Genomic DNA, 16,725 nt, shown 5'->3' with positions numbered 1-16,725 from the left:
GTAGTAAGGATGTAAAGGAGAGGGCATATAAGTCTCTGGTAAGACGCCAACTAGGGTATGGTTCCTGCGTATAGGACCCTAACCAGGATTACTTGATTCAAGAACTGGAAACAATCCAAAGAAAAGCTTTTCGATTTGTTCTGGGTGATTTCCGACAAAAGAGTAGAGTTACAAAAATGTTGCAAAGTTTGGGCTGGGAAGACTTGGGAGAAAGGAAACGAGCTGTTCGACTAAGTGGTATGTTCCGAACTGTCAGTGGAGAGATGGCGTGGAATGACATCAGTAGACGAATACGTCTGAGTGGAGTCTTTAAAAGTAGGAAAGATTACAATATGAAGATAAAGTTGGAATTCAAGAGGACAAATTGGGGCAAATATTCCTTTATAGGAAGGGGAGTTAGGAATTGGAATAACTTACCAAGGGAGATGTTCAATAAATTTCCAATTTCTTTGCAACCATTTAGGAAAAGGCTAGAAAAACAACAGATAGAGAATCTGTTACCTGGGGGACTGCCCTAAATGCAGATCAGTAGTGATTGATTGATTGATTGATTGATTGATTGATTGATTGATTGATTGATTGATTGATTGATTGATTGATTGATTGATTGATTGATTGATTGATTGATTTGTGTTGCAAGGTTGAAGTGGCTAGGACACGTTAAACAGATGCAGGCGACTCGAACACAAAGGAAGTATTTTGAAGAGATCATTCCGGGACGAAGACCAAGTGGACACCATAGAAAAAGATGGTTAGATCAGATAAGATCTAGAGAAGAGAAACATGGGGGTGCCCTAGAGAGAAAGGAAGCATACCAGGACCGTAATTAATGGAGGCACATTGTTCTTAATCCTCCCCGGCTCGCTGGAAGGAATTCATGATGACGATGATGATAAAGATGATAATGGTGGTGGTGGTGGTGGTGGTGGTGGTGGTGGTGGTGGCGGTGGTGGTCGTCAACAGACTTTCGTCCGTCCTTCGAAAATTCGACCTCTTCTGCCAGATTTGAACCTGCAGTCTTGTGATAGAACCACACAGGGAGATGAGTACACAGTAAAGTTGCCTCGCCGTAGAGATACCCCCAGGCCGCGTCTTCGTTAAGCTGGTAAAAGTGCTCGAGTACACAGGTCACGGTGAGAGCCAAGTCAAGAGTGATATAATTATTACGCGCCACAACACACCTTGCAATTAAGACTGCAAGCACAGTGAGACTAAATCAACACGTCCGCGTGTTCATTATACCATGGCAAGGAGGTTAAAATGAACAAGTAACAGACTGTTAAAGGAAACTCACTATTTACGTTTTATTGTTAGGATCACGGTGGCTAGATGAATCTATTTACGATCTTTTTTCTTCTGTTTGGCCTTTTTTAAAGAATCTGTTTTAAGTCGCACCGACACAGGTACGCCCCAGCATTTGCCTGGTGTGAAAATGGGAAACCATGGAAAACCATCTTCAGGGCTCCTAAAAGTGGGGTTCGAACCCACTATCTCCCGACTGCAAGTTCTCAGTTGCGCGCCCCTAACCGCACGGTCAACTCGCCCAGTTCTTGGCCTTTTGTTCGATTTCTTGGGGGCCGCAGCTTTACGGCCGAATGTTCATCCACTATGTGGAGGGAAGCGTTCACTATTGCGTGTTTCTGTGGTTGGTAGAGAAATTTAACCATCGTCACACATTAAAGGCTAAGCCTTGTCGTGCAACCATTTTCCTCTCATTCCTGCCGTTCTATTCACCTGCTTCTACCCGTCCAGTTCCTCACATACTCCTTGGTCTTCCTCTTCCTTTCTTTCCTAGTACTTTTCCTTCAAACATGTTTACTAGGAAGTTATTATGTCTCAGGTTTAACTTCCTTCTTTCCATATCCTTACTTAGTCTCCCTGTCCGCCTTGGTAGCGTAACGGTTAGTGCTATTAGCTGCCGTCCTCGGAGGCCCAGGTTCGATTCCCGATGCTGCCAAACATTTAAAAATGGCAAGAGGGCTGGTATGTGGTTCAAATGGTACATGCAGCTCACCTCCCATGGGAGTGTGCCTAAAAAGAGCTGCACCACCTCGGGATGAGGACACAAGTTTACTTACTTTATTAGTCTCCCTTGTTCATCGATTTCCTTTAGAACACCTCGATTCGTATTTTCTTTCAGTCCATCATGTCCTCGTCATTTCCCTCCAAATCCGCATTTCAGTTGCTTCCAATGACTCTCTTTCTTTTTTTCCAATAGTCCAGCTCTTACAACCATACAAAAGCTTTTCTTGTTTATAAACTTATAATTAACCATAAGCACTTAAAAATCCAAAGCCTCCGTGCCTCAGGCGGAAGCGCGCCGGCCTATCGCCGCTGGGTTGCGTGGTTCGATCACTCCATGTGAGATTTGTGCTGGATAAAGCGGAGGCGGACAGGTTTTTCTCCTGACACTGCGGTTTTCCCTATCATATATAATTCCAGCAACACTCTGCAGTATCATTTCATTTCATCTGTCATTCATTAATCATTGCCCCAGAGGAGTGCGACAGGCTTCGGCAGCCGGCACGATTCATATCCTCGCCGCTAGATGCGAGCTTCATTCATTCCAACCCTGACCCGGTCAAATGACTGAAAACAGGCTGTGGATTTTCATTTTCACTATACAACAACAACAACAACAACAACAACAACAACAATAATAATAATAATAATAATAATAATAATAATAATAATAATAATAATAATAATAATAGTGTATGGCCTCCGGAGAGACCTGGTGCAGGTCTTTTTCTCGTAGACGGCCTATTAGGCGACCTGCATGTCTGTGAAGATATGGGCCCTACCTAGGATGATTCCTAATGTTGAATACGCCTCACACACCAAGCCCCAGAGCCATTGGAATTAACCAATTACGGTTAAAATCGCCGACCCGGCCGGGAATCGAACCCGGGACGCTCTGAACAGAAGGCCAGTACGCTGACCATTCAACCAACGAGTCGGACTTCATTTTCACTTAAAAATCCCCATAAATCCAACTAAGGGCTGTTTAAATCGAAGGCCAGTACACAGACCATTCGGATTTGTAATCACTGGTAGAGGTAATGTTGGGCAGATTCATCCTACTGCCAGCAACAATTTCTGATGAGACTGCAGTCAGAAAGGACGTCCGGTTGTAAAACTACGAAGATTCATCTCACTTCATACCCGACCGAGGAGAGAAACGGGACAAGGATTGAACAACAACAACAACAACAACAACAACAACAACAACAACAACAACAACCGTAATAACCGTACCCATCTCTAAAGGCAGTTCGGTTGTTCGCTTCATTTGTTGTTTGACCTTTCTTTTTTTAATGCTGAGTAGCAGAGAAAATAAGGATCTCCATACTAAGAAAAACGTAAAATTAAGCAATTTTCTCAATTGTACCGAACGCTGAAAGGCCAAAGGGCCAGGAAATGTTTCAAACTGTGAGTCTTGGATAGCTCTATCAAAGTAAAAACAAAATTTCGGAAATAGCTTCGCCCTAAATGCAGTTCCGGAAAAACAGCCTAAAATCGCTTGTTTCCTTCCTCGTTTTCTTTTTTGTTCAAATCCTAGCTAATTAACTTATTTACATAATTCTGTCTATAATGTGTTCTTTGGTTCAATAACCTCAGGAATTTATTGATTTGAAAAAATGTACACATCGAATATAGTTAAAAGGGCTTAACTGAAACTCTGAATTAGCGCTCGTAGTGGTAGAAAAAAAGGCAAACTGATAATCTAACCGACCGAATAACGATGATTAAGAAAAGGATTGTAATTTTAGCAACAAATAAAGAATACATTATCATACATTTTTGTATTTCATTTACCTAAAATTCACAGCTCATTTCCCCAGGATGTTTTCAACATTGAGTTCTTTGCCTGAAGGGTCATCTGTGGAGTTTTCTTCTTTTCCTTTTTTTTAACAATGTGCTTTACGTCGGACCGACACACACAGATCTTATGGCGAGGAAGGGATAGAAAAGGGCCAGCCCCACCATTTGACTGGTGCGAAAATGGGAAACTACGGTTCAGGGCTGTCAAAAGTGGGGTTCAAACCTACTATCTCGCGGATGCAAGCTAACAGCTGCGCGCCCCTAACCGCACGGCCAACGCATTCGGTTCACTTTTCTTAAACATTAAAGTGATCACAGCAATAAAGTAGCGGATGGCATGCTGTTACTTTTCCAGCAAACAATCCACGCAGTAAGATATCCGGTTGTTTTCCGACTAAGAGAGCCTTATGAGGAGCTATCAGTTGAAACTCAAATGAGCAGCAGAATACAAGACAACACGTAAGTAACACACAAACACAAGATAGCATGCGGCATTCAGACACTAGCACACAACATAATTTGAGTGTACTGACCCATAGAGCAAGGCGGCGCCCGCTATGCCACCTCCACACTGAGCCGTTATGAACATGACTGCCCTCAACGGGGTGATGTTCCTGGTGAGGACCATGGCCGCTGTCACCGCGGGATTCATGTGGGCTCCTGAAAAACAAGAGTTCAACATTATCATTTTTATCTTACAAGCAATCATTTTGCTATCTCAGTCTGTTTTGATCACTGTAGAATTTCGTCGACATACCTGCGCTTCACGGAGCATTTTAAGAAAAGGATACATTTTCATTATAGACTGTTACAGTAGCGGCGATTGAGAATTACGAGTGAGGGGTAAAACTGTACAGGCTACGAAAAGTACCCGGCTTTGTGGGATTTAGGGGGCGGGGGTATAAACATCAAAACTGAAATAAAAGCTACACATTAAATTAATTAATTAATTTGCGATCAACAGTATTCTGTAACAAGAAAGTCAGCTCCCGGACCAAATTACGGAAAATTAAAAAGTACATTTCCTTGTTACTGTGGACACGACTGATACAGAAATGTCACCCTTTTTAATTTCTGAGCAATGTACAGACAAAACTTTTGCTTTATTTATATAGATATACCAAAGGAATAATAATACGAACGTATTACAATTAAATGCAAGTTCGGCGTGATTTTACAATTAAAAATCATTTAGTACTTGACTAGACTCTAAGAAACTAACAGACACTAAACAGACTGTCAGACTGACGAATGCGCGGTGTCAACGGGTGAATCATACCTCAATGTCCACGACCTTGGCAAAAATATGTACCCCTGCTACCTTCCCTCGCAGCACAAGTCTCTACAATTTGCAGTGATGATACGGCGTATGTTGTTTTTTTTTTTTTTTTTTTTTTTTAGTGCCGGGAGTGTCCGAGGACAAGTTCGGCTCGCCAGATGCAGGTCTTTTGATTTGACTCCCGTAGGTGACCTGCGCGTCCTGATGATGATGATGATGATGAAATGATGAAGAAGACGACACATACACCCAGCCCCCGTGTCAGCGAAATTAACCAATTATGGTTAAAATTCCGACCCCACCGGGAATCCAACCCGAAACTCCCGTGACCAAAGGGCAGCACGCCAACCATTTAGCCATGGAGCCGGACTACTTGCAGTGGTTCTATACAAATCGGTTAGTCGCGACGAACAACATTTTGTACGTATTTCCACTGATAATTTTGTTAATAATTAAAGAAAATAAAGAAAAGAATTAGCTGATAAGACAACAGGGCTTGTACAAATGGCTTTTTAAAAATAATTCCTAGCTTCAGCCAGCTAAAGTAGAATAAGAATGTAATGTTTCCTCCACAAAGTGTGTGTGTTGGGGGAGCGGTCCACTCGCCCTCCACCCCCTCCAACGCCGCAACTGGACTGTTAAATGCTTTCAGCGTTCAGTCTGTAAGCCCCTGTGAATTTACTAAACGTCACCACAACCTGAGTCGTCTTGGTCTCCCTCTACCTCTCTTACCCTCCATAACAGAGTCCATTATTTCCCTAGGTAACCTATCCTCCTCCATTCGCCTCACATGACCCCACCACCGAAGCCGGTTTATGCGTACAGCTTCATCCGTCGAATTCATTCTTAACTTAGCCTTCATCTTTACATTCCGAGTACCCTCCTGCCATTGTTCCCACCTGTTTGTACCAGCAATCATTCTCGCTACTTTCATGTCTGTTTCTCTAACTTATGAATAAAATATCCTAAGTCCACCCAGCTTTCGCTCCCGTAAAGCAAAGTTGGTCTGAAAACAGACCGATGTAAAGATAGTTTCGTCTGGGAGCTGATTTCCTTCCTGCAGAATACTGTTGATCGCAACTGCGAGCTCACTACATTAGCTTTCACTTACTATACTACGATCCTGGGAGAACACGCATCCTAAATACTTGAAATCATCTACTATCTGCGCACTTTTTAGCGATAGATTTACACCCCTAGTGCTAAATCGGTCGACCACGGCAATCTTCGAGATTAGTACTGGCAACCTTTGAAACACAAACTATGAATCGCTTATGCATCGCTGTGCGACATCTGGCGTACACTTTACGTACTAGTACTGTTGTTATTTACACAGCAAAGCTAAACTATAGAATTCACTCTAGGAATAAGATTCACATCGACAAATGTTATATAATGTGTGTGTGTGTGTGTGTGTGTGTGTGTGTGTGTGTGTGTGTGTGTGTGTGTGTGTGTGTGTGTGTGTGTGTGTGTGTGTGTGTGTGTGTGTGACACAGTTGTTGGCTCAAGATAACAAAATTTTAGAATATTCATATCGATCGATCATATTATCGATTCAATTCAGATTTCATTTCCATTCAGTTGGCAGTACTAACGGAACCGGATATGCTACCTCCTTGCTCCTCAAACCCGTACACAAATCTATCGCTAAAAAGTGCGCAGATAGTATCTGTTCCAGCTTTGTATCACCAATCTGCCATTCAAGTCTGTTGAATTTCTTGGCAACTGACATAAATTTAGTCTTCGAAAGGCTAATTTTCATACCATACTCGTTGCACCTGTTTTCAACTTCCAAAATATTAGACTCCAGCTTTCGGCACAATCTGCTATTAAGATCAAGTCATCGGCATAGGACAGACTGCTTACTACATTTAACAAGAACTACAGAGAAAATAAATACTTTTAATGTGGGAAAGGATCTAAGGCAATCTTATTTTTTATGAAAAGATAAACTTGAAAAGAGTTGTGCTTCAAGCACAGTGAAGCCTTTGATCATGCAGAACACTCTCCCTCCAAGAGAAACAGATTGTTCAATGGTTTGGCCGCAGCAATCAGGCGTGGCATTGTAAATGTGTATTAAGCACTTACACTACAGCCATCTCATTACTAATGCAATGACTGTACAACTAACTCGATAGCAATCAGGTGACAATTTTTTTCCATGTCCTCTGTACTGGCCGTTTCCGTGTTTACTCTACAAAGTGGTCAGAAATAAAGTGAACGCAGTACAGGGTGATCCAAAAGTTCGTTATCATTTGACGAGGCAATAGTTCAAGGAATATTGCAGGTAGAGAATTAATAATAATTGACACACATGACTGGGATGGCATGGCATGGGGTTTTATTGAGATCAAGATAAAGTACACAAAATGACCAAGAGATGGCGCTTTATACGGTACACAAGCAATAATTAGCATAACAATCGAGCGATAGCAAAGACGAAGTTCTTTATACCACATTCTCAACATGTCGGCCATCATTCATCAAAAATACCTGTAGTCGAGGGACAATGTTTGAACAGCATTGCACAACATATCCGTAGGTATGGCGAGGAACTGCCTACTACTACCACTACTTCTACTACTACTACTACTACTACTACTACTACTATTAAAATGGGGAAGGGAGGAGGGCCTCCTAGACGGTGACTCCGTCTCTCAGGCGAAGGAGATGCACGAAGAAGGTGAGGGGGTAGGCAGCCGTGGCCTAGACTAAGAACTGTCCCGGCATTCGCCTTACTGCAGGGGACTGGAAAACGACGGAAAATCATTCTCAGGACAGCCGAGGGTTGGGGCCAGCCGAGAGGTCCTCCTCTGTCCCGTCTCCCGAATACAGAGGCGTAGAGTCACGGTAGAGCCGTGGCCACCGCTCCTCTGCTCGGTTGGCCGGACAGAGTGCAGAGCTGTTGGACCACGGACCAGCCGTGGCCACTTGTGGGCCGAGACCCACTCTGCATCTACCGACCACACCCTCTCTCAAGACAGCTCATTTTACACCGTCTACGGGTCTCATGCGGCAACACTGACGTGTTGCTGTCCAGCGCCATCTGTTGTACACTTTCTGTACTTTATTTTGGTGTCAATAAAACCCCCATGTCATGCCAACTTGGGAGCGTGGGCTGGCGATCATGGGGTCCTTAGCTGTGTCCTAGCATTGTTTCCATTTACTTGCACCACCTATCCGATCTTCCTTGGTCAACTGTTTATTTCCGACCTTGACGGTAAAACGTATGGAGGCCCAGAGAGTCATTTTCACGCCCTTCGTGGCCCTCCTCTTTCTCTGGCCGATAGCTTCATTTTTCGAAGTGTCGGATCCCTGCCATTTCCCTCCCTCCCACCAATTAGTGTTAATAGCGGATGGTTGCCATAAAACAATAATCACCACCATCAAATACCTTATAAGGACTGAACCAGGCTAGCAGTAGCTACACATAATTATTAATCGCATTCCTAAGAAAGAGCGCTAACTGAGCTAGAAGCCCACTGCAACAGTTCTTTATACACTGACTGACAGAGCAAATGCAACACCAAGAAGGAGTGGTCAGAACTTTATGCCAATTGCAGGGTAGACTGACGTCACTGAGGTATGCTCATGATGTGAAATGCGCCGCTGTGCTGCGCACGTAGCGAACGATAAATGGGACACGGCGTTGGCGAATGGCCCACTTCGTACCGTGATTTCTCAGCCGACAGTCATTGTAGAACGTGTTGTCGTGTGCCACAGGACACGTGTATAGCTAAGAATGCCAGGCCGCCGTCAACGGAGGCATTTCCAGCAGACAGACGACTTTACGAGGGGTATAGTGATCGGGCTGAGAAGGGCAGGTTGGTCGCTTCGTCAAATCGCAGCCGATACCCATAGGGATGTGTCCACGGTGCAGCGCCTGTGGCGAAGATGGTTGGCGCAGGGACATGTGGCACGTGCGAGGGGTCCAGGCGCAGCCCGAGTGACGTCAGCACGCGAGGATCGGCGCATCCGCCGCCAAGCGGTGGCAGCCCCACACGCCACGTCAACCGCCATTCTTCAGCATTGCAAGACACCCTGGCTGTTCCAATATCGACCAGAACAATTTCCCGTCGATTGGTTGAAGGAGGCCTGCACTCCCGGCGTCCGCTCAGAAGACTACCATTGACTCCACAGCATAGACGTGCACGCCTGGCATGGTGCCGGGCTAGAGCGACTTGGATGAGGGAATGGCGGAACGTCGTGTTCTCCGATGAGTCACGCTTCTGTTCTGTCAGTGATAGTCACCGCAGACGAGTGTGGCGTCGGCGTGGAGAAAGGTCAAATCCGGCAGTAACTGTGGAGCGCCCTACCGCTAGACAACGCGGCATCATGGTTTGGGGCGCTATTGCGTATGATTCCACGTCACCTCTAGTGCGTATTCAAGGCACGTTAAATGCCCACCGCTACGTGCAGCATGTGCTGCGGCCGGTGGCACTCCCGTACCTTCAGGGGCTGTCCAATGCTCTGTTTCAGCAGGATAATGCCCGCCCACACACTGCTCGCATCTCCCAACAGGCTCTACGAGGTGTACAGATGCTTCCGTGGCCAGCGTACTCTCCGGATCTCTCACCAATCGAACACGTGTGGGATCTCATTGGACGCCGTTTGCAAACTCTGCCCCAGCCTCGTACGGACGACCAGCTGTGGCAAATGGTTGACAGAGAATGGAGAACCATCCCTCAGGACACCATCCGCACTCTTATTGACTCTGTACCTCGACGTGTTTCTGCGTGCATCGCCGCTCGCGGTGGTCCTACATCCTACTGAGTCGATGCCGTGCGCATTGTGTAACCTGCATATCGGTTTGAAATAAACATCAATTATTCGTCCGTGCCGTCTCTGTTTTTTTCCCAACTTTCATCCCTTTCAAACCACTCCTTCTTGGTGTTGCATTTGCTCTGTCAGTCAGTGTACATCATAACGTTTTATGTCACGTATTAATTAGTACAATCGCACGCGTGAGGGCGCATCCTAGATGTTGGTGAATGGGAGGAAACTGGCAAACCTGTCTGCCTTCACAGGAAGGCCAAGTTATGACGGAGAAAGTAGCCAGAACATCGTCTCTCAGCAGTGATCCCAAGTTATCAAGTTATCCACAGCACACCAACCACCAGTGTCACATATCTGGAGGTACTCACACAGTATACTCTCGCCGTTGCAGAATTCACCCTCCGCCTCCCCAAAATCAACCAGAACTTGTAGCCTTCTGAGGCACGCCCATATCACCCAACAGTTCCCTTTTCTCACCACCCACAGTTGAAGATCTCATCCGTTGCCTAACTATTTCATTGTTCAATATTCACCCCTACAATAGATCACCTAGAAGCCGCGGAAAATAAAACATTCAATCTACATGTCTCAACCACCCATTCAGGCTTAAATTCTCATTCCAACTTTACACCTATGGAAACCCTGGTTTAATCCCCCTCAGCTCTCAAGTTTTTCGTAAATAAGTTCCGTCTTCTACAAATTTGTACAACCATCAATGTTTCCACCCAGAAAGTTTGTAAGTAATGAAATGACGTATGGCTTTTAGTGCCGGGAGTGTCAGAGGACATGTTCGGCTCGCCAGATACAGGTCTTGCCGGGCTGAGTGGCGCAGACGGTTGAGGTGCTGGCCTTTTGACCCCAACTTGGCAGGTTCGAACCTGGCTCAGTCCGGTGGTATTTGAAGGTGTTCAAATACGTCAGTCTCGTGTCGGTAGATTTACTGGCACGTAAAAGAACTCCTGCGGAACTAAATTCCGGCATCTCGGCGTCTCCGAAAAGCGTAAAAGAGTAGTTAGTGGGACGTAAAGTAAATAACATTATTATTATTATTATTATTATTAGATACAGGTTTTTTGATTTGACGCCCGTAGGCGTCGTGATGAGGATAAAATGATGATGAAGGCGACACATACACCCAGCCCCCAGCGCCAGCGAAATTAACCAATGATGGTTAAAATTCCCGACCCTGCCGGGAATCGAACCCGGGACCCCTGTGACCAAAGGCCAGCACGCTAACCATTTAGGCATGGAGCTGGACAGTTTGTAAGTGTATCAAGCGAACAATTATGAAACCTAGTAGCATACTTACAAATTTAGCTGTCTGTTTCCGTATCTGGAATTCCAGGCGTAGGATACAATGCAAAATTACTATCAAGTTTTTGTTAAATCTGTAGAATTGTTGTATTTCCAAACCAAGATTTAGCTAAAAAAATATAAGAAAAAGGTGTAGGTATATATTATGAAAGAAAAACTTTTTGTAGTAAGAAACAAAATAAAGTAGTGAAACGTTAAGCCTAGAGGCCACAACCTTATTCCTTATTCACATCCTTTTACCCACCCCCTTCGTCCTTCACATTTGCCCAATCTGCCGGCATCTCCTGGCCAGAGAGAGGGTGTAACTCTCTAGGTGGCCCGCCCCGCACCTTCAGGGTGGGGAATGAAAACTTTTGATGTATAAGCTCATGAGAGAATTATCTCGTATAAGTCCACCTTTTCAATACAATTTGTGGTTTATTAGAAATCTAAACCGATGTTACACAATGGAATAACGGGACATGTTTCGCCTAAATATATTAGGCATCTTCAGCAGCTTAGTCTTAATATTAAAGTGAGAATGGTTATCTAGACCTTAAGCTTAATGGCGCGTGACACTGAAAGAACTATCACAAAAATACACAACATTTACATAAAATGAACAATTAGGTGCACTTGACGTGTGTGTTATTGTCTTAAAATTTAATTCGGATAAAATAACACTTTTGTTAATCATCTTTGATAGTTAATATTTATATACACTCAGGTACACTTGCAAACTGTCCGCCTCCGTGGTGTAACGGATTAGCTGCCGTCCTCGGAGGCCCGGGTTCGATTCCCGGTACTGCCAGAAATTTAAGAAAGGCACGAGGACTGGTGTGTGGTTGAAATGGTACATGCAGCTCACCTCCATTGGGGGTGTCTAAAAAGAGCTGCACCACCTCAGGATGAGGACAAGAGCTTCCTTGCAAACTTATAATGTCCGGCTCCATGGCTAAATGGTTAGCGTGTTGGCCTTTGGTCACAGGGGTCCCGGGTTCGATGATTCCCGGCAGGGTCGGGAATTTTAATCAACATTGGTTAATTTCTCTGGCATGGGGCTGGATGTATGTGTCGTCTTCATCATCATTTCACCCTCATCACGACGCGCAGGTCGCCTACGGATGTCAATTCAAAAGACCTGCACTTGGCGAGCCGAACATGTCCTCGCACACTCCCGGCACTAAAAGCCATATGCCATTTCATTTTTTACTTCGTTGGAATAAAAAATGAAATTTATAATTTGCAACTTTTAATGTATTTATGTTATCCACTAATTCTATATTATTTACCGAGCTCGATAGCTGTAGTCGCTTAAGTGCGGCCAGTATCCAGTATTCGGGAGATAGTAGGTTCGAACCCCACTGTCGGCAGCCCTGAAAATGGTTTTCCGTGGTTTCCCATTTTCACACCAGGCAAATGCTGGGGCTGTACCTTAATTAAGGCCACGGCCGCTTCCTTCCCACTCCTAGCCCTTTCCTGTCCCATCGTCGCCGTAAGACCTATCTGTGTCGGTGCGACGTAAAACAACCAGCAAAAAAAAAAAAAAAAAATCTATATTACATTCTCCTACAATAAATCCAACACAGCAGATCCTACAAGTTATTAACGTATCCTTGATACGTATCCTTGGTTCAGAGTGTATCGGGCTGGATTTCCGGCCGCGTGCAGTTAGAAGCTCTAGCTCGGAGACTAGGCATTTGTCTCAACATATAGGCAGACCCCTACCCAGAACACAATTCACCAAATTACCATTAGGCAGCCTCAACTCGGTACCCTACTCACCCTGTGGGGTTGAGGGCGGTATAATAACACACACGGTATCCCCTACCTGTCGTACGAGGCGACTAAGCGGGGACCCAAGGGCTTTAAACTTGGGAGCGTGGGTTGGCAACCAAGGGCCCTTCGCTGAGTCCTGGCATTGCTTTAACTTACTTGTGCCAGGCTCCTCAACTTCATCTATCCTATCCGACCTCCCATTTTCCGACTCCGACGCTATTAGAGCAGTCGAGGGCTAGGGAGTCTTTCATTTTCACGCCCCCTGTAGCCCTTGTCTTTCTTTGGTCGATATCTTCATTTTTTGAAGTGTCGGATCCCTTCCATTTTTTCTCTCTGATCAGTGTTATATAGAGGATGGTTGCCCAGTTGTACCGTACCTCTTTAGCAATTCTCTCTCTCTCTCTCTCCCTTTTTTTTTTTTTTTTTTTTTTTTTACAACTTTATTGTTCACATAGGTATATCTTTAAAACTGCACTTCTTTCAGTATTATTGTGCTCTTTGCCCTTGACTTTTGTAATTTTAATGTACAAGTAGTTACTGTTAACTAGAGTTCAATAGTTGTACATGGCTTAAGTTTATGATACGTTACTTTTTAACATGTAATTAGTTAGTTATCAACCTAATTCTGATACTGATTAAGTGTAAAACATTTTTGTCTGTAAGAAACAAAATAAAGATGTAAAACGTTAAGCCAAGAGGCAACAACCCCCTCCAAACTCCTTATATACATCATTTTACCCACCTCCTTCGTCCTTCACATCTGCCCAACCTGCCCACAGATCTAAATTTACCCATCTATCTCTCTACTTCCTCTTAAAACAATAATCACTACCACCTCAGTGCTTTACAACAGGGCACTTCTAATGGCGGACTACGGTCCCGAAGTCTTTTAACCCGCACCTGCACGGTTTATTCTATGCAACGAGTAAGAAATAAAGAGAACATATTACGATTAAAACAGTAACATATTTGCGAGTAATATACGAGTTATGTGTCCGTTGGCCTTGAACAATATTTGCTTTATAGATTTCAGTGCGTGTTAGTTTTAATGTTGAAAGCATTTCTTGACAGACAAAGTACGGGTCCCCATGATACCAAAAACGTAAAGTTAAGCAATTTCCTCAATTGCGCCGAACACTGAAGGGCTAAAGGGCTCGGAAAGTTTACAAACTTTACAAGCTCTAGGAAAATTTTTAAAAATTCGAAAATCACTTCCGGCCTAAATGCAGTTCCGAATAAAACAACCTAAAATCACGCGTTTCTTTACTCGTTTTCTTTTTTTATTCAAATCCTAGCCAAATTAACTTATTTAGATTATTCTTTCTGTAATGTGTTCCTTGGTTCAATACGCTCAGGAGTTTATTTTTTATTTTTTGAAAAATTCACACCGAATGTACTTATAAGGGCTTAAGTGAAACTCTGCGTTGACTCACATTAGCGCTCCTAGTGGTGCTTAAGTGAAACAATGCACTGACTCACATTAGCGCTCCGAATGGTGCTTAAGTGAAACAATGCATTGACTCACATTAGCGCTCCTAGTGGTGCTTAAGTGAAACAATGCACTGACTCGCATTAGCGCTCCTAGTAGTGCTTAAGTGAAACAATGCATTGACTCACATTAGCGCTCCTAGTGAAGTGACACAATGCATTGACTCGCATTAGCGCTCCTAGTGGTGCTTAAGTGAAACTATGCACTGACTCACATTAGCGCTCCGAAAGGTGCTTAAGTGAAACAATGCATTGACTCACATTAGCGCTCCTAGTGGTGCTTAAGTGAAACAATGCACTGACTCACATTAGCGCTCCTAGTGGTGCTTAAGTGAAACAATGCATTGACTCACATTAGCGCTCGTGGTGGTGCTTAAGTGAAACAATGCACTGACTCACATTAGCGCTCCGAATGGTGCTTAAGTGAAACAATGCATTGACTCACATTAGCGCTCCTAGTGGTGCTTAAGTGAAACAATGCACTGACTCACATTAGCGCTCGTGGTGGTGCTTAAGTGAAACAATGCATTGACTCACATTAACGTTCCTAGTGGTGCTTAAGTGAAACTATGCACTGACTCACATTAGCGCTCGTGGTGGTGCTTAAGTGAAACAATGCATTGACTCACATTAGCACTCCTTGTGGTGCTTAAGTGAAACAATTCACTGACTCACATTAGCGCTCCCAGTGGTACTTAAGTGAAACAATGCACTGACTCACATTGGCGCTCGTAGTCGTAGAAAAAGGCAAACTAATCTAATATATTCTCATACTTTATGTGTTCTCTATAACTCATTTGTGAGGTCAAAATTAGAATATGCATCCGTTATATGGATGCCAAATTAGAAATCATATATAAATAAAATTGAAAAGGTTCAAAAGAGATTCTTACGGTTTATTTATTACAAGAAGCATAATCATTCAGCATATAGGTTGAAAATATCATATAGTCACTTATTAGAAGAATTTAGCTATAATTCATTAAGCGCTCGCCGAGAATTAGCCTATACCAACAATTGTTTCTACACAAAATTAAAAATGGCGTTATATATGGTGGTGATCTACTAGTAAGAATAAATTTTAACGTAAGCAAATCTAACTTGCGTAACCGGACGTACTTTTAAATCTCTTATCCAACATATTAATTCACAAAAATTCGCCATTAGTAAGGATGTGTAGTACGTTTAATGACTTATTCAGAAACCACGATATAGATCTCTCAATGTCCCTAACATACATTACATACACACATTATCATTATAGACTGTTATGCCTTTCAGCGTTCAGTCTGCAAGCCTCTGTGAATTTACTAAACGTCGCCACAATCCTCGATTTGCAACTAGTGTTGTGGCCTCAAAAAATGTCAAGTGATTTTCTTTACTGAATATACTTAAACAATCTTAACAAATAGCATCTTATCAACAGAAAATATAATTAATTATACTTTCCCTTTGTCAATAACCCAAATGGAATTTAATTGTCTATAAACTCCGAGATATTATTTTTACACTCTTAATCATGCACCTGACCTGTTCACATATGTGTGTGCTTGCACATAAAGTTTTAGCTCTTCCTACTTATGTAATCAGGAGCCAGCAATTGCAGCACTATATAATCCTGATCTGTATATAACCTATTGCTCTTTTGGCATTTTTCTTCTAAATTTGTTTATTATAATTTTTCAAAATCTGTTGTTAATTTGTTTATTATAATTTTTCAAAATCTGTTGTTAATTTTTCGTGATCTTTTCTGTTTTGCAATGTATATTATTGTACTATATTTTGTAATGTCTGTTGTAATTGGAGTGCAACTCTGTTATAGACATGTGTCATAAATAAATAAATAAATAAATAAATAAATAAATAAATAAATAAATAAATAAATAAAATTCGCAGCTCATATCCCTAAAAAGTTTTCAATATTGAGTTGTTTGCCTGAAGGGCTACAACTGTGGATTTTTCTCTAGTCTGTAACCTCTTCCCTGTCTCGGTTAGTAGTTGGCTTTATTTCTGAATTTGTGTGCGGAACAAGCAACAGCTAACTTAGATCTCCTTCCCGCTCCTGCCCCTTTCCTATCCCATCGTCGCCATAAGAACTATCTGTGTCGGTGCGACGTAAAGCAAATTGTAAAAAATAAAATTTATAAATCTAAACAAATATTATACACCAAGATAGAAAATTCCTAAAGAAGAGAAGAGCTTTCGTAAGGAATAGTAACTTGAATCTACATTGACCAGCTTTCAGTTGGAGTGTCATTAAACGAATTTCTCAAGTTATCGGTGCT

General features: G+C 43.0%; 1 protein-coding gene across 1 annotated transcript in view; it reads right to left on the bottom strand.

Moving 5' to 3' along the window:
• Positions 1 to 16,725, bottom strand: part of LOC136881827 (neurogenic protein big brain) — a 342,022-nt gene that overhangs the window by 306,028 nt on the left and 19,269 nt on the right. Inside the window, exon 2 of the mRNA XM_068229338.1 lies at positions 4,359 to 4,485. Within this exon, the coding sequence (XP_068085439.1) occupies positions 4,359 to 4,485 (127 nt within the window). The remainder of the gene's footprint in view (positions 1 to 4,358; positions 4,486 to 16,725) is intronic.

This window comes from Anabrus simplex, chromosome 10 (genome assembly GCF_040414725.1).
Source record: "Anabrus simplex isolate iqAnaSimp1 chromosome 10, ASM4041472v1, whole genome shotgun sequence".
Taxonomy (NCBI): Eukaryota; Metazoa; Arthropoda; class Insecta; order Orthoptera; family Tettigoniidae; genus Anabrus; species Anabrus simplex.
Note: the sequence above shows the minus strand (reverse complement) of the source record. Positions and strands in the feature narration are given on the sequence as shown.